Source organism: Anomaloglossus baeobatrachus, chromosome 6 (assembly GCF_048569485.1).
Source record: "Anomaloglossus baeobatrachus isolate aAnoBae1 chromosome 6, aAnoBae1.hap1, whole genome shotgun sequence".
Taxonomy (NCBI): Eukaryota; Metazoa; Chordata; class Amphibia; order Anura; family Aromobatidae; genus Anomaloglossus; species Anomaloglossus baeobatrachus.
In genome coordinates this window covers 167,496,969-167,523,316 of record NC_134358.1, presented here as the reverse complement: position 1 = coordinate 167,523,316, position 26,348 = coordinate 167,496,969, and the positions used below count along the sequence as shown (strand labels likewise).

The 26,348-nt window shown below is 44.5% G+C and overlaps 1 protein-coding gene across 1 annotated transcript in view; it reads left to right on the top strand.

Annotated features, from left to right (window-relative positions):
- Window positions 1–26,348, top strand: part of YES1 (YES proto-oncogene 1, Src family tyrosine kinase) — a 107,517-nt gene that overhangs the window by 46,918 nt on the left and 34,251 nt on the right. The window contains exons 2-4 of the mRNA XM_075314479.1: window positions 9,163–9,420; window positions 21,402–21,501; window positions 24,710–24,808. Coding sequence (XP_075170594.1) covers window positions 9,168–9,420; window positions 21,402–21,501; window positions 24,710–24,808 — 452 coding nt within the window. The 5' untranslated portion in view covers window positions 9,163–9,167. The remainder of the gene's footprint in view (window positions 1–9,162; window positions 9,421–21,401; window positions 21,502–24,709; window positions 24,809–26,348) is intronic.

Sequence of the window (26,348 nt, the reverse complement as noted above, 5' to 3'; positions counted from 1 at the left end):
GCTCAGGCCCATTCTCGGTGTCTCCAGGATCATATCCTGACACACTGGGACAGACTCCCGTCATCCCTAAACAGAAGGTTTCGCCTCTCGGAGTCCGTCTCCTCATCCCTTCTCTGGTGGCTGAGTCCCGCCAACCTGCAGGTGGGGGTTGCCTGGACTCAGAAACCCCTGGTTACACTGACCACAGATGCCAGCCTACGTGGATGGGGGGCAATGGTGGCAAATTCCCCATTTCAAGGGGTCTGGAGTCCTTACGTCAGCTCCCAATCCTCCAACTACCGGGAGCTCAGGGCAGTCAGGGAAGCCCTCCTTGCGGCTCAGGACCTCGTCCGGGACTCGCACGTCCTGGTATATTCAGACAATGTCACAACAGTGGCACATCTCCGCCATCAGGGCAGTACACGCTCAGGCGCCCTGAAGTCGGTATCCTCCCGAATCTTTCAATGGGCAGAACAATCTCTGCTCTCCCTTTCTGCGGTCCATCTGAAGGGCTCCCTCAATCTTCAGGCGGATTTCCTGAGTCGTCGGGATGTTCATCCAGGGGAATGGAGCCTGGATCAGGCAGTGTTCTGCTCTCTAGTGGCAAGGTGGGGTGCACCAGAGGTGGACCTCTTTGCCTCAGCAGAGAATCGCAAGGTCGCAACATATTTCTCCCTGAACCCAAGGGACGAGGCTTTAGGGGTAGACGCTTTCTGCCACAGTTGGTCCTTTCGCCTCGCTTACGCGTTCCCCCCTCTTCCTCTTCTCGCACGGGCCCTGAGGAAGATCAGAGACGAGGGGGTCCCAACTATACTGGTAGCCCCTCTGTGGCCCCGGAGGAGTTGGTACAGCTTGGTCATGACGCTAGGAATCGACGGCCCAGTCCTCTTAGGTTCGGACCCCAGCTTACTGTCACAGGGTCCGATTTTCCATCCGGCTCCTCAGAAACTCAACTTGGCTGCCTGGCTTCTGAGGCCCGGGCACTGAAGGCTCAAGGGCTTTCTGACAAAGTTGTCGCTACGCTGCAGAAGAACCGTAAACCTGTGACTAATAGTATATACAACAAAATCTGGAAGAGATTTTCCTCCTGGTGTGGTTCTCGGCCTCCTGACCCTTTTCGGCCTAATATTGCGCAGATTCTGGACTTTCTCCAAAGTGGTTTAGACTTAGGTCTTAGGCCCAGCTCCCTGAAAGTTCAGGTGTCAGCACTCAGTGCAGTCTTTGACACGGCTCTGGCAGATCATCGTTGGATCCGTCGGTTCTTTGTGTCCGCTGGTAGACTCTGTCCACGTCGGAGGGTCCTGACGCCTCGCTGGGATCTTAATGTGGTCCTTACAGGACTATCTCAATCTCCGTTTGAACCTCTGTGCTCTTGTAACATTCGTTCCCTTTCTCACAAGACTGCTTTTCTTGTGGCTATTACATCTGCTCGCAGAGTCGGCGAACTTCAGGCTTTGTCTGTTAGGGAACCTTATCTGACCATCAGAGATGACAGCATTGTTTTTCAGCTGGACCCTTCCTTCCTTCCCAAGGTGGTTTCGGATTTTCACCGTTCGCAGTCCATCGTCCTGCCTTCATTCTGTCAGAATCCTCGGACTCCGGGTGAGGAAGTGTTTCATTCTTTGGATGTCCGTCGGATAGTGTTGCACTACCTAGAGGTTACTGCTTCTTGGCGCCTTGATTCTAACCTGTTCATCCAGCCCTTTGGCCGCAATAAGGGCAAGAAGGTGGCTAAGAGTACAGTCGCCAACTGGATTGTGCGAGCAATTAGAGATGCATACCTCGCTCAGCATCTCTCTCCGCCTACTGGATTCACGGCGCACTCCACCAGGGCTACCTCTGCCTCCTGGGCCGAACGGGCAGGGGCCTCCCCTGAGCAGATCTGCAAGGCGGCTACGTGGTCTTCGCTCCATACCTTCACGAAGCATTATCGTCTGGATCTGGATTCCAACAGGGATTTGGCCTTTGGCAGGAAAGTCCTGCAGGCTGTGGTCCCCCCCTAGGTATCAATTCTTTGGTATTCCTCCTATGCTGTCGTGGAAGGGACTAGAGAAATAAGAATTATTCTTACCGATAATTCGCTTTCTAGGACCTTCCACGACAGCAGGTAATTCCCTCCCCTATGTATTCATGTATTCCTGAATGTGTAGTACTTCTCATATGCTATGGATTCTTTGTAAGACACTGGCTATGGGAGGTGGGAGGGTCCTTTTAAACCTCTTGAACTTCCTGTCCCAATTAGGGCGTGGAGAGACAACCTCCTATGCTGTCGTGGAAGGTCCTAGAAAGCGAATTATCGGTAAGAATAATTCTTTTTTTTTTTTTTTTTGCATCTGCGTGTTTTTTCCTGCCTTTTGTGCTTAGTCATGGCAAGTGCAGGGGTTCAGGCACTGTACCCCCACGGTCACCGCTGGCTGTCTGGCCTATAATACAGCCAGGACCCAGCTCTCATTGCCCAGAGCGCTCCCCACGACAGTTTAAGCCCCTGAATGCTGCAATTAGTGCGATCGCAGCATTTAGAAGGCAGGGAGAGGTATAGCTTACCTCCCCCTGGCTATTGGGTCCCTGTAACACGATCACAGTGACCCAATCACTGCCATGGTAACCCTTGGTGATTACCATGACTATCCTGGGTTACTGAGCTACGGACAGCCTCACACACCATGCTGTATGTGGCAAAGTGCTGCGCTATAATCCAATGTAGTGATAAAGCATTGCAGGAGATTGCAGAAATGCTGAGAAAAAAAAACGCAGAAACATGCAGCTTTTTTTTTTTTTTTTTTTTTTCAGCAACAAAATCTGCAAGGGAAAAAGCAGCGTGTACACGGCAAGTCACGATTCTCAGACTTTGCTGGGAGGCTTTTTCCTTGCTTTTATTGACTAAAAAAACTCAAAGAAAAACACACACAAAAAAAAGCCACTTGGACACAGCCTTAGAGCTGGCAATGATGCAAAGTAGAGACACCATAGCAGAATATTGTCCAGGATATGGCATAAATGTGTAGTGGGTGCGGAACCCCCCTATATGACCTGCTTCGTACAAGGAGGAGGTCATGATGTGCGCCGCTCCGTGGGGAGCTGCTCAGTATTCTCATTAATTTAGAAGTTCTGACCATCTCTCGCTGGAGACACGTTCTCTACACAGATGTGGGAATTGTATCTTATATACGTTTTTTGTATATTTTGTGAATGTGCTATTGAGATGGCAATAGCCCTTTACTGGCAGAGGTCCGCAGTACTGGTGGTTTGTTGTGGCTTTCTGCCTTAATTTTCCACCCTGATTTATACTTGCTATTGCTTCGTCCTATCTCCAGCATCTCTAATGATCCAGAGAGAGCCTGTGTGACTGGGTATGAGACAGAGCAGTGAGGGACGCCAGGCCAAGGAACAATCCAAAGGACTTTATTGGAACCACAAAGATAAAGCACCAAACATTTAAATATAAATCCTTAAAGTCTGCAAGTCCATAACAAAACAAAAGATCCAGGGGCGCCTCCCGGTATTCCAACGCCAGGGAAAACATGGCAATGGTCCTTTATGAGTTCCTTGAGTCCAACAGGGTGAACAACAAAACACAATCCCACATGGCCACTGATCTCCAGTGTGTAACAGTCCATACACAGGATCCAGCCTCCGCTATAGATCCTAGTCTTTCTCCAGCCGAGATCCAACTAACTCACCTAACATGGGTCTCATTGTTCTTCTCTCCTGGGATCAGCCCCTAAGGTGGGCCCAACTCCGCCTGGACATTTGATGACATTTGATACATGAATGGACTTTAAACTCCTGGCTCTGTTCTGTTTACCAAATTGTGGATTGGAGAAGTCCCATGCTGAGAAGAACAAACAATCCCCCACCAGTAGTACATACAGGACTGCCAGGAGAGACAGACTATTACACCATGAGCACAGGCGGGGGAGGGACACACTGTTACAGCCTGGTCATCGGCTAATAGCATCAATGTGCTCACTCTGACCGGGAAACCTACAGGGTTACGCCATCACGTCTACCAGTGCATTACTACGGATTTGAGGTGACAGTGTTGGATACTAATGGCATCTGGTTGTCAGACTGTTCACCTACTACAGAAGTCCTCATTGTCTGCCGCTTAGGGGCTTTTCTCCAGAGGGTTCTAGGGTGTCTGAGCTTTGGGGTTACAACTAACACTGCGAGGAATAGGCCAAGAGGAGGCTGTTTTTGATCCTCATTTTCAAACCTGAAATGGCAAAATAAATACAAAAGTTCTCAACATACTTTGTTAGAAATTGCAGCTGGGATACAGGAGGCTATGGGCAATAATTTTCACTGCAATTTTATTTAACAAAAAGTTACAACTACCGGTATATCTAATATGCAAAAAAAAGTGGAAAGTGAGCTAACCATGTTTGCATAGGATTAAAATGTCCTAAAACCATAGGCTGGTGTGTGCTCGATCCTGCTGGTGAGGAACCGAAAAGACATGGGAAATTCAGCACAAAAACAATTTTAATTTAGAATCCACTAAAAGGTTGGTAGACCTTATGATGAGGTGTATAAGATCTGACGTGTTAGAATTTAGACCCATCATCTGGACTACGAACCGTTATAATAAATTTAAAAATATAGAATATATATATATATATATATATATATATATATATATATATATATATATATATATATATATATATATATATATATATATATATATATATATATATATATATATATATATATATATTACCATATTTGTAATATGCTTTGTTGCTCAAGGAGTAAACAGCAATTCTTTCCTACTGGAACCACCCCTTTAATTTTTGGCTTCACAAGTTAGTGAGGTAGACACCAGGGTAACTCGGTAACTCTTGAGGTACATTTTTCTTTTTTGGATTGGACATTCAAAACTAAACGCATGAACACTACTTTTTTTCCTCTTAAATTTGGTAAATGGGATTTGCTCCTTGTATATCTTTTCGGCCCTGTGCGCACTAGACTGTATTTCCCGCGGATGACCTGCGGATTTGCTGCATGTTTTGCTGCAGAAAATGTTCATAACATCTCTGCAGTGATTCACCAGCAAATCTTATGGGGGGAAAAAAAAATGCTGTGCGCACTATGCGGATTTTGACAGCTGCATGTTTTGCTGCGGGATTCCCGCATCAAAACCAATTGCATGTCACTTTTTTCCGCACGTCGCTGCGGAATTTTACTCCATTGACTGTAATATAATCGTGAAATCTCACAGGGAATAACGCAGGTAGCAAATTCTGTGTGGTTCATTGCGTTTTCCTGCATTATTTCCTGCGGTATTTCACATTTTTCGGGACATAATGTTCATCACTGCCTGCATTTTGCAGGGAAGTGATGTCATTATGACATGGAGAGGAAGCGGAGCAGAGTAAACACACACACATCACACACAGACATAGAATGCACACAGAAATCAAACGTGCATGTAAAAAAAAAAAGTGAGCATCGCCGTATTTTTACTGTCCAGCCGAGGTAAACACACAGCGGCAGCCCGGTATTCTCAGGCTGGGGAGGGCGAGGGCCAGGCTAAATGCTCCCCTCCCGCAGCCGAGAATATCAGCCCCCATTATTCGACAGTCCCGGAGTGTCCCCGGCTCTTCCAGATTGCCGTGATGCGGTGGCAATCCAGGTAATAACGAGTTAATGGCAGCGGATCGCTGCCACTAAGTCCAAGCTTAATTATGGCAACGTCTATGAGACAGCTTTCATGATTAACCCGTAAGAAAAGTGAATAAACGCACACACTGAAAAATCCTTTATTTTAAATAAAACACAAAAAAGCCCCCTCTTTCACCATTTTATTAACCCCTCCCAACACACAGCTCCGGCATAATCCACGCAGGTCCCATGACGCTTGCAGACTGATCCAGACGCGACTGACGCATACTCAATGCAGCCTCGTAACGAGACTGCAGAGGTAATTACAGGTCATTTCTCACGGTCGGTAATGTGAACACACTAATGGCTCGTGAGAACTGCAGTGTGTCCTCACAGGGACTATTGATTGATTGATCTGTCCTCTATCTATTGATTATCTATCCTTCTATCTATCCATTATCTATCTATCTATCTATATCAGAAGGAAATTACTTTTTTTTTTTTTCTTTCTTCAATGTGCTTTATTGCATTGAATGCATTAAAACACATGTACCAACCCGCGGAAAAACAGCACCAAAACGCATGCGGATTTCGGTGCTATTTTTGCGGGGTTTTTTTCTGAGGATGCGGAAATCTTTCAGAGCCTGCGGAATTTTCTTAAGAAAATTCCATTTTCTAGTGCGCACAGGGCCTTATAGACGTCTTTCCAGGTGAGCCCAGGTCTTCCAGATCTTTTTATTTTTGGCTTACATCTGGATGAGGCTGAGTAGCCAGATTGACATTTGCTCTCCCATTACAGACACCAGTATCTATTATATATTTCTCAATTTCCACTTTTTTTTTTTTTTTTTTTATGCAATGCACAGATGAGACTTTTATATAGCCCCCTCCCCCATTTTAGTAAGTGCATTACCAGGTTACTACCTGTGGATGAAAGCACATTTCATTAGAACAATCTTGCTTCCATCCTGTAACCTTAGAAGCCGCCTTTTTAAGTGATCAATGTACCTTTCCTATGTAGAACTTTTATAAATTATTTGGCAATTAATAACCTAGAAGTACATGGATCATTTTCGTGTATGGGGATATAATCCACCCTAGCAGATCCCCTGAATGTCACCACTGCCAGGCAGAGATTAGGCTGTTGTTTAGCCGTGGCTGGTGTGACATCAGGACAGATGCTTTTAATTATTGCGGGGTTTAGTTTGCAGTTTTATCACAGGGTTCGGATTTTAACCTAAGTCCTGGGCTTCTTAGTTTGTATCCACTAAGCTCGAAGACAAAAAGAAAATCAAGGAAGCTCAATGTAATGACGTCCCTCATAATTCACACCCTGTACAGTCACTTTGTGTTTACTCCAGTGCTTCGACGTCTTGGCATTTTATCTTGAATTTCTAAAAGAAAAAAATATTAAAATCTAAGGGGTAAGGTTTCTCCTTGTGGAGAGTGACATACCATGTCTGGCATGCCAGTATGAGGAGACTTAAATGCCATACAATGCTCCTCTGGGAAATTTAATATACAAATTGCCTCTTCAGAGAGGGTGAGGGTTTGAACTTTAGTGCCACCTTTTGAAGTAGCAATCCTAGAAGTCAATATTGATCCTTTAACGAGCCTTGCCATATGACTTAGGATACAAACCAAACCAGAATCTCAATTTGCACAGTGTTTCGGGATAAGGGGCAATGCTCCGAAACAGTGTCTGCAAGTTGAGTTTTTGGCTTTGCTTATCCTGTGTTTCGAAGTATTGTCCGAAACACTGTCTATAAATTGATATTCCGATTTGGCTTGTATGCTAAGTCCTATGGCATGGATCGTCATTAATGGATCGATATTGACTTTGAGGCTTTGTTCACAAACTGCGTTTTTACCCGCTTTTTTTTGCGTTTTTGCTGCAGAAATTTCTTGAGAAAATGGTTGTAACCTTTCTGCAGATATTCCCCAGCAAAACCTATAAAAAAAAAACACAGCTGTGCGCACACTGTTTTTTTTTTTTTTCCTCAAGAACATTCTTTCTGCAAAATTTCTTGAGAAAAAGAATGAGCATGTCACTTCTTTTCTGCAGGTGCCTGCGTTTTTTGCAATAGATAATGGGAAAAAAAACCGCAAGGACCAACCTGCGGGAAAAAACCCGGTAAAAACGCATGCGTTTTTCGGTGCGTTATTGGTACGTTTTTTGAACGCAAGTGCGCTAATCTTTTAGACTCAAGAAATGTCTTGAGAAAAATCCCCCCCCCCAAAAGGGGCTAATGCGTTAAGAGCTATTCGCCTCGTAATATATGTAATAGAAACTTCTTCCAAATGCGACCGACCGCCAGTGTGTAGCTCTGGTACAATTTGTGTATCGCACCCTGTCTGCATTGTGATTTGTGGATTTTTACAATACAGGGGAACCTCGCTTAACGAGTAACCCAGTTAGCAAGTATTTTTCCTGAACGAGCAAAGCTTTCTGTAAATTTGTAACTCTGTTTACGAGCAAGCTTTGCCGTACGAGCAAAATACTCACCGCACACACTTCCGGTTCCACAAGCACGAACACACACACACACACACACACACACACACACACACACACACACACACACACACACATTTATGCTCCACTTACCTTCCGTTCCCTCGCTGGCCTCATGGAACTTGTGGTTCGCCCGTACACTCTGTGTATCGGGTAACCATGCGACCGATGCCGGAACTTCCGCTCCCAGCGCATGGACGTCAAAGGCAGGAGCCGCTTGCCTCTGATTGGCCAGCGTGCTGCCTTTGAATAGCGGCTGACAGGGGAAGGTCCACACTCGTTGCGAGGCTTGCCGATTCACATCCTGTAGTGACAAGGGAGGAACTTCCCCTGTCAGCCGCTACTCAAACGCAGCATGCTGACCAATTGGAGGCAAGCGGCTCCTGCTTTTGATGTCAGCGCGCTGGGAGCGGAAGGTCCGGAATCAGTCACAGGGTTACTCGATACACAGCGTATACGGGCGAACTACAAGTTTCATGAGGCCGGCGAGGGAACGGAAGGTAAGGTGAGCATAATATGTGTGTTTGTGCGTGTTTATACGTGTGTGGAATGGGACATTTAACAAGTTGTGGAACGAATTGTCTGCATTGCAATGATTTGCTATGAGAAATTTTGCTTTGCTGAACGAGTAACTTGAATTACAAGCACAGCCCCAGAACAGATTGTTCTCTTTATCCAAGGATCCACTGTAATCCCTGAGCTAATTAGCATTTTGCATTATGCGGTGGCATTGATTCATATTGAAGCTGTTCTTTGCTGTCTTGGCCTTTTAGACCTATAATATGCCCAGGAGAGGCGCGCACCGTTCCTGACACTCCTATGCAAACACTTCACAGGTTTCTGCCCCTTTAACAGTTTTTATTGCGACCTGCAGAACCGGATTGCCAAGGTCATGTATAGAGCACATGCATTCATCTGAGGAGAGGGAAATCTGTATGTCTCCATATAAACACTGGCTGACGTATATTCGGTGATTCGCATGTTCTGATGGAGTAATGCATTGTTCTCCACATTGTGTTCCCTACAGTCACTTACAACCCTTTCTCTTCTGTTTTGTATAGATATAATGGGCTGTATCAAGAGCAAGGAGGACAAAGGTCCATCAATAAAGTACAGATCGGAACCCAAACAAGAGCCTATTACCCAGTATGGCGGTGACCCAACCCAGGCTGCACAGTCGCCAGCTGCTAAAGGACCACCTACAAACTTCAACAGTCATTCCATGACACCGTTTGGAGGATCTTCTGGAATGACTCCCTTTGGAGGGGCTACTTCACTATTTTCACCAGTGCCAGTTTCTTACCCCGGAGGGTTGACCGGTAGGTTTTAAGAGGGGTTTTTTTTTTTGTCCCTTAATAAAGTCACACAGTTTTGCTGTAAAAATAAATAAAGCTTGTAAAAAGAAAAACAAAAATGCCATACTTAGAGATTTATACAAAACAAAAACTTCAAGCCTGAAAACACAACCTAAAGGGTCTGTCCTGCTCAACTCCCTTCCAGATAGAGAGCTGAGCGGGGAACATGTCAGCAGAAAATAACTTATTGCTTGAAGAGAATCTGTCACAAGTCTTTTGCAGCCCCAACTTAGACTAGCATGATGTAGGGGCAGATAGCCTGATTCCTGCCATGTCATATTTTCTTCTGCAGATCTACCAGGTCTCTGAATGTTGAGTTCTGTATAACCTCACCCCTACCACTGACAGCTTTTTGCCCTCATACAGTGTACACAGTAAGCTGACAATCATTGGTGGGGCAAGGGTTATACACAGCCCATGAATATGGAGGACTATATAGCAGCAGGCTTACTAGTTCTTTTTAATGATTATCTCCTGCTGATGATTGATTTTATCAAAACTACATAAGGCCTTGTGCGCACTGGGAAATGGAATTTTCTTGAGAAAATTCCGCATGCTCTCAAAGATTACCACACCCGCGGTAAAAAAACGTGGGAAACCGCATGCGGTTTGCTGCGGTTTTACCGCGGTATTATTCGCGGTATTGCCGCGGTTTTGCCGCGTGCGGGTTGGGAGGTGCTTTATTGCATTCAATGCAATAAAGCACATTGAAAAAAAAAAGTCATTTAATTCTGAGATCGTAGATAGACAGAAGAATAGATAGAGGGATAGATAGATAGATAGATAGAGGACAGATCGCTGCATTTCCCACGGTCGGCAGTGAGTTCACATTACCGGCCGTGGGAAATGACCGGTAATTACCTCTGCTGTCTGCTGCTTTCATTCAGCCTGTGTCTGTGACAGTCGCGGCTGGATGTAAGCAGCGCAGGACCTGTGGATTATGCCGGAGCTTTGGTGCGGGAGGGGTTAATAAAAGGGTGAACGAGGCTTGTTTGTTATATTTAAAATAAAGGATTTTTCAGTGTCTGTGTTTTTTTCACTTCACTTTACTTACGGGTTGATCATGTCAGCTGTCACATAGACGCTGCCATGATCAAGCCTGGAGTTAATGGCGGTGGTCCCCCACCACCATTAACCCCTTGTATTACCTTGCTGCCACTGCTACACGGTGGCAAGAAGAGCCGAGGACACGCCGGTAGTGCCGCATAATGAATGCGACAGTGTCGGGGCAGCTGCGGCTGATATTCTCGGCTGCCGGAGGGGGAGTGAGGCAGGGGACATTAACCCTGCCCCTCTCCCTCCCCAGCCTGAGAATACCGGGCCGCCGCTGTGTGCTTACCTCGGCTGGACGGTAAATATGCAGCGGAGCCCACGTTCTTTGTTTTCTATATTTCCGTTTTCTTTCTATGTATGTTCTATGTGTCTGTGATGTCTATCTGTGTCTGTGATGTGTCTGTGTGTGTGATCTGTGTGTGTTTACTCTCTGCACGGCTTCCTCTTCCTGTAATGACATCACTTCCCTGCAAACCGCAGACAGGCAATGTACATTACCGGAGGTAAACCGCGAAATACCGCAGGGAATAACGCAGGAAAACGCAGTGAACCGCACAGAATTTGCTGCCTGCGTTATTTCCTGCGGGATTTCACGATTACATTGGAGTCAATGGAGTGAAATCCCGCAGCGATGTGCGGAAAAGAAGTGACATGCACTTGTTTTTGCTGCGGGATTCCCGCAGCAAAACATGCAGCTGTCAAATTCCGCCTAGTACGCACAGGATTTTTTTTCTCCATAGGATTTGCTGGTGATTCACTGCAGAGATGTTATGAACGTTTTCTGCAGCGAAACATGCAGCAAATCCGCGGCAAAATCCGGTAAGTGCGCACATAGCCTAAACCTCTCCACAACATATGACATTCATTTACATCCTATCTAGTGTCCCTGAGTTTGATGCCGGCTCACATGCCGAGCCCTCATCTTTCCTGGCAGATGATGGCTGCATCATTCACCCATCTGCCTTACAACTGCGAGTGTAGCAGTGCTCCGCCTACGGATATTAACCTGTTGAATACTGCCGTCTGTTTCTGTATAGCAGCACGGCATTTAATGAACGCCGGCAAGGGAGTGCATAGTTCAGCGCACTCGTGACATGACGTGATCTCGGGGCGCCAATGGTTTACTATGACAGCTGGGCGTCTGATATAGACCCCAATGTAGTTACGATGTTTTTCCTGTGAAAGCCATCGTTTATCTGGCGTTCATAGGAGACTGTGATACATAGCTTATCTGATAGACTGCTATGTATAGTATAAGCAATAGGATGATTGCAGGATCAAGTCCCCTGTGTAGACTAACAAAGAGTGAAAAGTGACGGTTTTAGAAGTATGAAAAAAATTCTAAATCTTCAAATCGCCCCCTTTCAGCACCTTTGACATTCCAATACGTCAAAGTTGGAGAGGGTTTCCCTACCTATGATGTACATTTACGTTATGGCGATCATGCGAGCACCTAGGTGCTGTATGCCCGCACGATCAGCCCTGGGAGCTCAGCATAAGCGATTGCCAAGCTTCGGCTTTCATAGCCGCGTCCCTGACTTTTTAACTTCCTAAATTCCACGATCAATAGCAATTAAAGCATTTAGGAGGCTGAGAGGGAGATTGCGCTACCTCTCATAACCGATTGGCACCCCCGCAATGTTATCGCAGGCTGCATATCATTACCATGCAACCTGAGTCAAATAATGATCTCTGAGTTTACCTTCTATGGTGGCCCAATATATATATATGTATGTAAAAAATAAACATAAAGGTATGTGTGGCATCTGGAACAGCCCAATCTATAAAACGGTCACTCTTTAACCCCTTCAGTGAACACAAAAAATAATTGTGGCAAAAACTGCTTTTTAATCACACTGCTGAAAAAAGTGGAATAAAACGCAATCAAAAAGTTGTATGTAAATAAAAATGGTATAGCTGAAAAGGTCATCTTGACTTGCAAAAGCTCCGTCAGTGTAAAATTAAAAAAAAGCTATAACTCTCGGAATGTACAATGCCATGTGAAATTTTTCATACAGCTGTCAATCGCTTTGGAGAAGTCTGAGTTTTCCCACATCTTGCCACTGGGATTTTCACCCATTCCTCATGACCACACTTCACCACCTCCTTCAAGTGTGCTGTTCATTAGAGGAACCGTCTATCTTTAAGTCTGACCACAGATTCTCAATTGGATTAAGGTCTGGGCTTTGACTAGGTCACACCAATACATTTATATGTTTCCCCTTAAACCACTTGAGTATTGCTTTAGCCATATGCTTTGGGTTATTGTTTTGTTGGAGGGTGAACCTCCATTCCAGTCTCAAATAACTGACAGACTGAAACAGGTTGTGCTCATAAATGTCCCGATATTTCACACAATCCACCTTCCCATCAACTCGGACCATTTTCCCTGTCCCTGCTGTTAAAAAAACAAAACATCCCTACAGCATGTTGCTGCCGCTACCATGTTTCGCTGTGGGGATGGTGTTCTTTGGGTGATGAGCTGTTTGTTTGGTGCCAGAGAGCATATACCTTTTGGTGGCCAAAAAGTAAAATTTTGGTCTCATCTGACCAAATCACCTTCCTCCGTACATTTGGGGAGTCTTCTACATGTCTTTTAGCAAAATAAAAACAAGCCTTTCAAATTTTGGCTGTAAGTAAAGGCTTTTTTTCTAGCCACTTTTCCACAAAGGCCAGCTCTATGGAGTATACAGCTTAGTCTGGCGTATGGACAGATACTCCAGTCTCTGTGAAATCTGCACCTTTGGTCTCTGTGCTGTCCCTCTAATGAATGCCCTCCTTGCACGGGCTGAGAGTTTTGGTGTGCGGCCCTCTCTTGTCGGGTTTGTTGTACAATGTTCTTTCCATTTTATGATAATGGATATGATGGTGCTCTGGTCTCATCAGAGATTGGGATATTTTTTAAGAACCCAACCCTTAATTGCACTTCTCAACAACTTTGTCTCTGACTTTTGGAGATCTCCATGGTCTTAATGGTGTTTAGGCAAGAGGCACCACTAACCAATGTGGCCTTTCAGAAAAGGGGTGTGTGTGTGTGTGTGTGTGTGTGTTGACACAGCCCGGTACACTTGGGTTGCACACAGGTGGACTTTCTGTCACTAAGCAGCACTGACTTATGAAGGGAGTTGCTTGTACCAGAAATTTTTAAAGGTCAGTACATATGCACATTGCAACACCTATAAAAAAAAAAAAACTATATAAATGTGGTATCACTATAATCGTACTGACCCCGATGAATAAAGCTGTTATCAATTTTACCACACACTGAAACATTGGTTCCTTCTAACTCACAAAAATTTGAATAGACCAATCAAAAAATATTGTCTGAAAATTATACCAATAAAAACGTCCTCATCCTTCATAAAAACAAGCTCTCATCTGACTCTGTCAGCGGAAAAATAAAATGTTTATCTCAGCAATGCAAAACCTATATATATATATTTTCAGAGGCAAAGCATAAAAAATTATATAAATGCGCTATCGGTGTAATCAGTGACCTGAAGAATAAAGCAGTCTAATCACTTCTACCACACGTGGAATGGCTACAAATTTAAATAAAAGCCATTCTTGACCTGCTGTTAATTTGGTAATTCCTCTTCCCAAAGATCAAAGTACAGCGCAGCTCACATTGATCCTGCGCTCTACGCTGAGCGCTTACACCGGGGATTACATGTAAATCTCTAAAAGTTTCAGAGTTAATATACCTGGCCGAGATCAAACAACCGTTGTCTGATCCCTTCTGCCCATGGATCAGGCAGTATGTATGTATCTGCTGTCAGGTTCACTTGAAGCTTCCTCCATTTTATGGCGGAGGTGACTTATAGACTCCACAAATTCGCAACATTTTTTTTCCAATGAAGAGTTGTGGAAACCTCTAGGAATGTTAAAAAAAAATAATGTTCTAACAGAATTCTGGCAAATTTGCCTCGGAGCCATTGTTTTGTACAGGAGAGTTTTCTGAGCATGATCTGATGAGGGCAGACGTCAATGTGATGGGAAATGGAGGATGTGAGCTGTGATATTGTGAATGTTGAATCCTGTGTCATCACTGTGCAGAGCAGTGTTGCATTTCATTATCCTGGTTGTGGTAATGAGACTGCTGAAAAGTCATCTGTACAGAACAGGAATTGAGTCTAGTATAAAGCTTAGTACTCGGTAAAAATCGCAAATTGTCTTTGTAATAAAGATAGGAAGAATTGAAATAAAAACAAAACGTGCATTTTTTTTATAAAGTTAACCCCTTCACGACCTATGATGTACATGTAGTGATCAGCAGACATATGCAGTTAACATGGGCAGGTAAGTCGGATCTGGCGTGCACTGTTCTGTTCCCTGCCTCAATCGGTGGCCCTGATGCGATCACAGGGCGCCAGTGTGTTGCCATGATAGCACGGGGACACATGATGACCCCGGTCGCTGTTATGACTCACTTCCTATGAATTCCGGCAGAGCGCCAGCCCTCACAGGAGAGCAAGAAGCTCAAGCAATCACACTGCAGTCATAAAGTCCCCATAGGGGGACTAGTAAAATCAGTATAAAACGTGTAAACAAAAGTTTTAAATCCTCAAAAACCCTAAGGCCCTGTGCGCACTGGAAAATGGAATATTTCTCAAGAAAATTCCGCAGGTATTCAAAGATTACCGCACATGCGGTAAAAAAACGCGGCAAACCGCACCCGAAAACCGCATGCGGTTTGCTGCGGTTTTACTGCGGTATTGTTCGCGGTATTGCCACGGTTTTGCCGCGTGCGGGTTGGTATGTGCTTTATTGCATTCAATGCAATAAAGCACATTGAAAAAAAAAAAAAAGTTATTTCATTCTGAGATAGAGAAATAGACAGAAGAATAGATAGACAGAGGGATAGATAGGAGTCCCTGTGAGCACACTCTCCATTTCTCACGGTCGGCAGTGAGTTCACATTACCGGCCGTGGGAAATGCCCTGTGGTTACCTCTGCTGTCTCGCTGCGAGGCTGCATTCAGCAGTGTCTGTGTCAATCGTGGCTGGATGCAAGCATCGCAGGACGCCGGAGCTGTGGATTACGTCGGACCTTTGTTTCGGGAGGGGTTAATAAAAGGGTGAACGAGGCTTTTTTGTGTTTTATTTAAAATAAAGGATTTTTCTGTGTGTGTTTTTTCACTTTACTTACGGGTTGATCATGTCAGCTGTCACATAGACGCTGCCATGATCAAGCATGGAGTTAATGGTGGTGATCCGCCACCATTAACTCCTTGTATTACCTTGACTGCCACTGCTACACGGCAGCAGGAAGAGCCGGGGACACTCCGGTACTGCCGCATAATGGATGCGGCAGTCCCGGGGCGGCTGATATTCTCGGCTGCGGGAGGAGGAGTGAGGCGGGGGACATTAACCCTGCCCCTCGCCCTCCCCAGCCTGAGAATACCGGGCCGCCGCTGTGTGCTTACCTCGGCTGTACGGTAAATATACAGCGGAGCCCACGTGTTTTTGTTTTCTATATTTCCGTTTGCTTTCTATGTGTCTGTGTCTGTGTTCTAGGTCTGTGATGTCTGTGTGTGTGTGTGTGATCTGTGTGGGTTTACTCTCTGCTCGGCTTCCTCTTCCTGTAATGACATCACTTCCCTGCAAAATCGCAGGCAAGCGATGTACATTACCGGAGGTAAACCGCGAAATACCGCAGGGAATAACGCAGGAAAGCGCAGTGAACCGCACAGAATTTGCTGCCTGCGTTATTCCCTGCGGGATTTCACGATTACATTGGAGTCACTGGAGTGAAATCCCGCAGCGACGTGTGGAAAAGAAGTGACATGCAATTGTTTTTGCTGCGGGAATCCCGCAGCAAAACATGCAGCTGTCAAAATCCGCCCAGTGCGCACAGGAATTTTTTTTCCCATAGGTTTTGCTGGTGAATCACTGCAGAGATGTTATGAACATTTTCTGCAGCGAAACATGCAGCAAAACCGCAGGAAATCCACAGCAAAATCCGGCAAGTGCGCACAGGGCCTAAAAGTTCAAATCACCCTTTTGCACCATCAAGAATAAAGATAAGAATCTAAAAAAATACACATTTTGGTATCGCTGTGTTCAGGAATCTATCAAAATGTAAAATCAATTAAACTGATTGATAAATGGTGTAGAGAGAAAAAAAATTCCAAACGACAAAATTTAAGCTCAAAACATCGCATTTATCCAAAAATAGTATATTTTAAACTCAAACTCGCGATGCAAAAAATAAGCCATCACACAGCCCCAGATCCCGAAAAATAAGACTCAGGGTCTCGGAAAATGGCGACAAAGGTGCGGTTTTTGGTTTTGTTTGTTTTTTTGGGGGGTTTTTTTTTTTTTTTGTTTTGTTCTTCAAACTTCTGAATTTATTTTCACCACTTAGATAAAAGTAAAACTATCCATATTTGGTATCTACAAACTCTTCAGGCCTGGGCATTGATAATGCCAGGTCAGCTTTATCATTTAGGCAACAAGGTAAATAAAAATAAAAAAAAAAAAATGGTGCAATTGCTTTTTTTTTTTTTTTTAATTTCACCGCACTTTTTAATTAATTTTAATTTTGTTCCCATTTTTCAGTACAAAATGGTAAAACTAATAATTAGTTCCATTCAAAAGTACAACTCGTCCCACAATACACAAGCCCCTCATATGGCAATATTCACATAACTTATTTTTATCATTCTTGGAAGAAGTGGAGACGAAAACGGGGCATTGGGGGTGAATAGTTTAAAAAAATTGATTTATTTTATTTTTGGGTTTTTTCTATTTTTTTTTTTTTTTTTTTTTTTTTTAAAACCATAGATAATTTTCTGATGACACATTTCCCTTTTTAAAGCCAGGTTTGGCTCCAGCAGGAAGGAGGTGTAAGTCCCTCAGATTTCCCATTTCTTTTGAATTTACTCCGGTTCTTTGGCTCAAAAAGCTGCAGCAACAACTGTTTGCAGATGAGGGCTGATTCATAAAGACTGGTGTGGCATAGAAGCGGTAACTGCAGTACGATGCGCCAAATTAATTGCAGCACACGCCGCCTCATGAATCCGGCGCATCTTTTTAGTGGCTCGTTGCCTGTAGTAGCATTTTTGACAAAAGAAATGCCACACTTTTGCTGAATTTGACGGGAACAAGTCTCCATGCCCCGTCCTGCCCCAGGCCCTGACTATTGTGGCGGAGCCGCTTTAAAATGGAAATGCCAAAAATCACAACCGTTTTGCACAACTCCATGTTGTGCAAAATTATTGCAACTTTTTAAAGCGTTTAAATAATATTTTTGTGGCTTAAAAGCTTACAATTTGAGACATGTGGTTTTTTTGGGGGGGGGGGATTTTTGCATTTGGATTTTTTTTTTTTTTTTCGTTTTTCCAGTATAATCTTTGAACCGTGTTAGCCAGTAGAGATAAAAAAATGTTGGTTTAAAGGAACAGAGTCCTCAGTGGTTGATACCTTTTAATGGCTAACTGAAAAGATGGTAATAATGGCAAGCTTTCGAAACTACTTGGGTCTCTTCATCAGGCTCGGTATAACACAAAATCTGAAGAGTCACATATTTATACACAACAGGACATAGAATAGTGCAGTGAAATAAAACAAAAAAAAAACAAGTTATGTGAAGCAGAACTATCACTATGGCAGGGGGCAAACTGTTGTGGCCATAAATATTGCTGTAGTTCATAGATAAGCAGTGTGAAAGTTTAATCGTCCTTTGATTGGGGTCTGGTCCGGGCTGTAATGCCCCTGGATGCTCTGAAGAGCACATTATAACAGTATAATAAATGATTGGTTTCATTTAAAGTACAACTCTTCCCACAAAAAACAAAGCCCTCATGTGCTATTTTGACAGAAAGATTTAAAAAAAAAAAAAAAAAAAAAAGAAGTTATGGCCCTTAGTACAAAAGTGAAAAAATGGAAATTGCTGGGTGGTGGAGGGGGTTAAAAAAAAAACCTAATTCCAAAATGCTTTAGTGTGTGAAGGAGGTTGTAACGTGAAGGGTGTCATTTGTTTTTCAGCGAGATTGGACTTGAAAAGTGATGGAGAAAATCCATTTATTAGGTTTGTTGATGTGTAATTACCAGGTGTAGTGATGTCTGTATCAGACGTTCAGGAGGTTTTATGATTCTCATAAATCTCGATGTAAGTGCCATTCCCAGAGATGACTATGGTGGAGCGTGCCTAATGATATTTTGGTCTTTTAGGATAAGAAAGGGCTTAGCTAGTTTTAGTAGGCTTTTTAATTATAGCCACTATAAAAAAAATTATATATTTTTCCTGGACTGTCAATGGATTTTTGCTGCATTTTATATAAGGTTTTGGTTTTTTTTCTTCTGTTTTTATATGCATATATTAATGTGTAGGGTATAAGTCTCCCATAAAATCTCTTGTATGCGCTGACATCCTTTGTGTCTGCCCTTAAGACCTAAGCCACACGGCATGAAAAACAGTGCGAGTGGAGTGCGGTAAAAAAATCGCATTCCACTCGGACCAAAATTAGCCTGTGTGACAGCACACATGAGCGATTATTTTCTCAGCCCTAATCGGACCGAGAAAACAATCGCAGCATTCTACGACTGTAATGCGAGACTTTCTCTCACACCCTTTCAAGTCTATGGAGCGAAAGAAAAATCGCACTGCACTCGCAGTACACCGGTGTATCACGAGTGCAGTGCGAGAATGGCAATAGCCAGCTACGGAGGAGAGAGGGAGATAAATCCCTCCCTCCTCTCCTCAGCCGTCCCTCCCCTCAGCAGCTGAGGTCCACTCGCACAGTCGGACCTCAGTCGCAGGGACACTCGCATGACACTCCGCTCTGTTGTACTGCCAGCGTGAGCCAAGTGTCATGCGAGGGGATCGCAGTAATCCATGTGTGGCCCCAGCCTTAGGGACCCTTTGCACACTACGACATCGCAAGCCGATGCTGCGATGCCGAGCGTGATAGTCCCCGCCCCTGTTGCAGCTGCGATATCTTGTGATAGCTGCCGTAGCGAATATTATCGCTACGGCAGCTGCACATGCACTTACCTGCCCTGCGACGTCGCTCTGGCCAGCGACCCGCTTCCTTCCTAAGGGGGCGGGTCGTGTGGCGTCACATGCAGGCGGCCAATAGAAGCGGAGGGGCGGAGATGAGCGGGACGTAAACATCCCGCCCACCTCTTTCCTTACGCATTGCAGACGGGACGCAGGTAGATGTTCCTCGCTCCTGCGGCTTCATACACAGCGATGTGTGCTGCCGCAGGAATGAGGAACAACATTGTATTGTACCAAAATGATGAAAATGACAGACACTACACCGATCATACGATACCGACGCTTTTGAGCTCAGTAATCGTAGTTAAAAGGATTTACACACTACGATGTCGAGAGCGATGCCGGATGTGAGTCACTTTCGATTTGACCCCACAGACATCGCACCTGCGATGTCGTAGTGTGCAAAGGGCCCCTTAGAGTGAGTGCTGTGTGTATTCGCTTCTGCCTACTCTGGGGTCTTCTGCAGTCTCTGGCAGCATGGTGCCTAAACCTGTGCCATAAATATACATTGGGGCGAGTTTTATTGGAACATCTTTACAGAGGCAAAGAGCGCAGGGAATGAGAGATCTTGTTCTCAACTTATGTGCTGCGCCTCTATCATGACAACAGTGTGTGTTTAGGCAGATGAAGGGCTCATTAAAAGGTAGTTATTATGTATTCCTGAAAAGCTATTAGAAGCAGACATGTGAGCGCGAAGAAATAACCATTACTAGATAACACACACAACATCTTTTCTTTTGCTTCAGCTCCTTCGAGGTAGCCCGCCCTTCCCCCACATCTCCTCATTCTTCCTGGTGTTTGTGTGTCATTTTCCGCTGTCATATCCTGTGCCGATAATCAGTGCTGAAGAACATCTTTTTCCCACTCACACCTACAGTCTGTTTCCACCCACTTGGAGTTGCTTAGCAGTATGAGCAGCGGTCGGGAGCACAATAGTGGCCACTGCAAAATCACAGCTCTCATTTCATTGTTTTTTTGTTGTTTTTTTTTTTCCCCTCAAACATAATACAACACCCATTGAAATGAATGGGCATTTCATGTAATACACATGGGAGATGGCTGAGCCGCATGGAGAACCAATTTTTGTAGCTGCTCATTGCTCCATCTAATGAGGAAGCTCATGAGGGGTTGATTATAGCAGACTGCCATTTTTTTTTCTATAAAGATCAAGACATCGAGTTAAAAAATGGGTGGTCACATTTAACATTAAGAATGTGCTTTGTATGAATCTAAAAACAATAAAATACCGTGCATTCAGTGTAAGGCCAAATTGTGAAATCACGGTCCAAATGCGTTGGTGTCCTGATCCAAACTTGACTGGTTCAGGTCAGGAGACCAACAACCGGTCTGTGCATCATGTTTGGTACCAGGATCGCGCTGCATGGATACATTAGATGTGACAAGCCCGGCGCTTTACCAGCTCTTCCCGAATGCCTTGGTGCAGTGGCAATCGGGGTAATAAGGGGTTAATAGCGCACAGCTGCTACTAAACCCCAGATAAGTTATGGCAGCTATCTGAGGCCCCTTCATCATTAATCTGTAAATTTTAAATAAACACAAATACCAAAAAAATTCTTTATTTGGAATAAAATACAAAACACCCTTTTTCACCACTTTATTAACCCCAACACATATGCAGATCTGACTTAATCCACACAAGGTCCATTGGCGATTCCAGCTCTGCTACATCTGAATACAACTGAAGTAAAGGGAAATGACGGGGTTAATTTGTAATGTTACATATTTCCAGTATATGGAACTTTTTTACTTGTACAGGGAATCGTTTCTGGGTATTAGAGGTGTAATCTCAGCTGTAGTATGCACGTGTATGAAAACCGTAGTTACTGTATACTTTTACATTGCCTCTTGTGCTTTTTTTTTTCCTTTAGGGGGTGTTACAGTTTTTGTTGCCTTATACGACTATGAAGCTAGAACATCAGAAGATCTTTCCTTCAGGAAAGGTGAAAGATTCCAGATCATCAACAACACGTACGTTACAGCCATGTTTAACAAGTGTTTCCATTATTGGGATGTCCTGCTTCTGGTTTCCTTCTTTTCCTCTCCTTTTTTACAGACTGCAGACATGACCAAATTCTGGCCATTTCCATCATTTGTCTGCAACTTGGAGAAGAGAAAAAATAATTGTTTGTCTCCATATGTATTTATTTATTTTTACCCAAAACAGGAATGTGCGTTTTGTTTGAAACAGGGTGAATAACGGGAAATTGCAGATTCTGGTATATGAGCAACACAAAAAATTTGGATTGAGATGTGTTACATTTGATGAATTGTGCTTTTCCATTCCTTTTTAAAATGCCGCAAATGTTGGTAAATGATTTAAGGAATGGGTTGTCAGATAATGATCTATTGTTTAAATCAAATGTTTGTGTTGCATATTTTTAAAAACGTTATATTTAAGAAAAAAAGCCTATGTTTTTGAAATCGTGATTAGAGCTGGTCAACTCGCAAAAAACCTGCTAAATTTAAAAAAAGAAAAACCCGGATCCGCTCCGGAATCCGGTACCCAAATAAGTGTATTGGGACCAGAATCCGGAGATTAAAAACGTTGGTAGAAGGGATAGGGGGGTAGGAGCGCGCAGTGTACTCACCGAGGCTGTGTCATGGCGGCAAGCTACTTCCAGGTCAGGCATTCCCTTCCGGAGCCACGATTAACCCCCATTGAATATACACTGATTTGCTCACCCACCTGCGCATGTAATTGGTTGCAGTTAGACACGCCCCCACCCTGAGTGTCAGCTGACTGCAACCAATCACAAGCGCACCACAGTGGGCAGGGAAAGCAGTGCAAGTGTCTGCAGGTGAGTATCGTGGTATAAAAATAAATGAATAAATAAAACAATCGTTGCAGGGTCCCCGTATTCTGATACGAGCACAGATAAAGCCCACGGCTGCAGCCCCCAGCTGTTGGGCTTTATCATGGCTGTGTATCAGAATAAGGCAAGAATCACACACTCACGCCCAGTCTCACATCACATCACCCGGCAGGCACACACTCTCCTGACAGAAGCATGCAAGTACATAGAAGCACATGCTGCCGACCCGCTCCTGCCAGCAGAGTGTGCGGCTGTGCCGGGTGATGCAATGCGAGACTCGTGCAAGTCTGACATGACCTCACCCGGCACGGTCATGAGCGTACAGCTCCATAGAAAGACAACAGGCGACCTGCTCCTGTTGGAGTGTGCGGCTGTGCCGGGTGATGCGACGCGACTTGTGCGAATCCCTCGCAATTGTGATGCCGGCTTAAGAGAAACCGCATTGGGCATTTATTTATTTACCCGGAAGCAGTTTGCTGCCATGACAGAGTCTCTAAGTATGAAACCCTCTTAATTCTTTTCTTTATTTTTCCTTTAATTTCCCAAGTGCCGAATACAGATACGTACGCCGAGAATCCCAGGACCGGCACCCGGGCATCTTTGAAACTGCGTGGATCCAGACTTTTAGGCTATGTGCCCACAGGGAAAGTGTCCTGCAGTTATATCCGCAGGATATTCTGCAGGAGCTCCCAGAAATCCGCAGCACAACTTTGTCTGTTTCCATGCTGCGGTTTTCCTGCGGATATGGTGCGGGCATTCTGCATTGAGTATTCAGTTCCATAGCTTGGACACTGCATCCTCAATGCAGAACAAGTGCTGCAGTGATCGGGGCGTTCATACTTATTTACCTCCATCACGCAGCACTTCACTCTCAGTCTCCGGCCGTGTCTGCACTGTGCTGGACAAGGTGGGCGGGCCAGCACTAGCTCTGGCTGTCACATGACCGGAGCTCGTGCAGGCCCGCTGACCTTCTCCTTCCTGCTCCTAGCTTCACTGCTGTCCTGTGCATGGAGGGAAAGTGACCGGGTGTCTATCAAGGCAGGTAAGAATTGGGACCAAGGCAGATTTCCGCAGGTAATTCCGCAGAAAGAATTGACATGCAATTACGTGCGGCTGCGGGACATCCGCACCATGTTCTGCAGCTGCACGTATCCGCAGCGTGGACACAGCACTCCCCATGTCCTATAGGATAACATGGGGAGTGTTTGTGCATGCTGAAACATGCGGATTTACCTGGAAAAATTGTGGATTTTCCGCAGATAAATCCGCAGGTTTCATCTCACGTGGGCACATAGCCTTACAGTGTGGTCCGCTCAGCCCAAATCGTGATATTAGAAAAAAAAAAAAGTCTTGCAATCAGTCACAGGGCTACTTTGGACTCCTACTTTTGTCCTATCTAAAAAAATTTACAGCAGTTTATCAGAGGCAGGATTACAATGAGATGTAACTCATCCTGCTAGGACTCCCTACACATTGAGCATTGCACACACTCATTAGATGCTTCAATAGAAAAGATGTGGTCAGGGTTTGTCCATTGAAGCTAATCTACAAATCGATTTCCTGAAACAGGAAGTGGGAGTCTAAAATGAAGCTCTACTGACGTGTGAAATGCGTGCTTTTTTTTTTTTTAAATATATATTATTAAAGATTGTGATATGGGTAAAATTCAATGTCATTATAGAAAAAAAATACAATTGTTTTTTTTTTTTTTTTGTAAGAATGTAAATTGTAACTGCGCCCAATGAATGAACATGTGATTTCTTTTAACCACTTCATGTTTTTCGAACCCTGAATCTGTTATGAAAAGTGACAAAGTTGAAAGTGTGCGCAGCAAACGACGTGGTGTGCGCAGCGCCTGTTAGTGGATTTCTTTCTTCCTGAAAAACAATTGTACTTTCTGTAAATGACTTCCAAACCCCTGCCATTCCCTAATCTGTACCACAGGACTGACGCACAGCAAATGTGGTTCCAATATTCAAAAAAGGGGTCAAAATCTGAGCGTGGATAATATAGACCAGTAAATTTAAGTTCTACTGTGGGTAAAATCCTTGAGGGATTTCTAAGAGATGCTATTCTGGATTTTCTCAATAAGAATAATCTCATGGTGAAACATCAACATTACTTTGAGGGATCGGTCCTGGCAAACTGTGATCAGGTTCTTTTGAGGAGGTAAATTCCAGGCAAAAAATTGCAATTGGTGAATTGGGCTAAAACATCTGGAATTGATGGACTTCGCCAACAAAGCAGAAAGCAAAAAGAGCAGACGAGCACACATAATAAAATAGACTTAAAAAGAAGATGCAAGTAGAAAAATGTATTGTCTAATTTGTGCATTACATTGTTGTATCTTTTTCCTAATACAGGGAAGGCGACTGGTGGGAAGCCAGATCCATAGCCACTGGCAAAACAGGTTATATCCCCAGTAACTATGTAGCCCCGGCAGACTCCATACAGGCTGAAGAGTAAGTATAATTTATGTGTATCCAGCGATAAGCTGATAAAGTAGGAAGCAATTATTGCAGTTTTGCAAAATGTATTTATCTTGGCCATTTGGCAAAATCCTACGGTGTCTCTTGAGAAGAAGCAACAAATAACTGAGCAGATGTGGAAAGTCATTATAACCCTGATTGTCATTCTCTAAAATCATTTATTGAAATTATAATTGGTCCTGTTCTGGTGATTCCTATTAATCCAGAGAATATATTCTACCTGGTCAGTGACTATTCCTCTATTTCATTGACCTACATGGTATAGGCAGTATGTTACTGAGGGGGCGCTGTCCAGTCCCTTCTGATTAAGTAAATACAAAGACTCTGAACACACTTCTATATACTGTCATTCTCCAGCTCTATTTTCCTTTGACCCCATATTAGAGGGGTTGTCCCCAATGAACAGCCTCAGCTTAAGCAGTTTGGTGGTCCGTAGAAAATTTAAAATATATATACCGTACCTTCCTCCACATTGATGCAGTGTCACTATTAGTGGTAAATACCATGAGATTGGCTGCAGAGGTTTGTGCTACACAACAATCAGCGGCCGCTGTAGCCTTTACTAATTAGTATGGCTGGACATCCACTCTGGTGGAGTATTGATGAGCTGCAGCGGATTGGCTGCAGCGGTCATATCCTTTTACTGGAACAGGGCAAGTATATACATTATTTTTATTTTCTACGATGACCTGAATTGATTAAGCTGGGGTTGTCTGGTAGTGAACATCCTCTTTAAGGCCCGTTTCACACGTCAGTGAAAAACACTGACGTTTTTCACTGGCGTGTAAAACACGCACATGTCCCTACGTGTGCCGTGATTCACGGCACTCGTGAGTTGTCTAAGTGCAATCCGGGCTCCGTTTTCCGTGGCCCGTGATTGCACTTAGAGATTAACTCACCTGTGCCCGCTCCTGCTCTCCATGGGGCTGATCGCTCTCGCGGTGCAGCATCCGTCCGGCGCTGACCCCCGCAGCAGCTGCTTCCGGGTCGGCAGTGTCGCGCATAATGAATATGCGCGACAATAATGAGCCGGCTCAGAAGCAGCAAGCAGAACGGGCTGCAGAGGGCATCGCTGTAGCCGGGTGAGTAAAAATTATTTTTATTTTAAAAGCACGTTTTTCTCTAGTCCCTTCCACGACAGCATAGGAGGTTGTCTCTCCACGCCCTAATTGGGACAGGAAGTTCAAGAGGTTTAAAAGGACCCTCCCACCTCCCATAGCCAGTGTCTTTCCTGTCCCCATGGGGCATGGAGAGGTTTTGTTTTTTCTCCTATGCTGTGGTGGCCGGCGAACTGCAGTATATTTTTTTTTTTTCCCCCCTATTACCTTCAGCCGGACGGCATCGGTCGGGCCTTCACCGCTCCTCCCTTGCTGTTCCCTCACGCTGTGGGGGACCGCTGCTCCAGCCTTCCGGATCCTCCTGAGGGGTGATGCAGGCTGTTGAGCTCCCCGGCCGGCGTCCTCCCTGAGCCGCCGGCCGCCTCCCGCATGCACGCTGCCGGAGCGATCCGGAA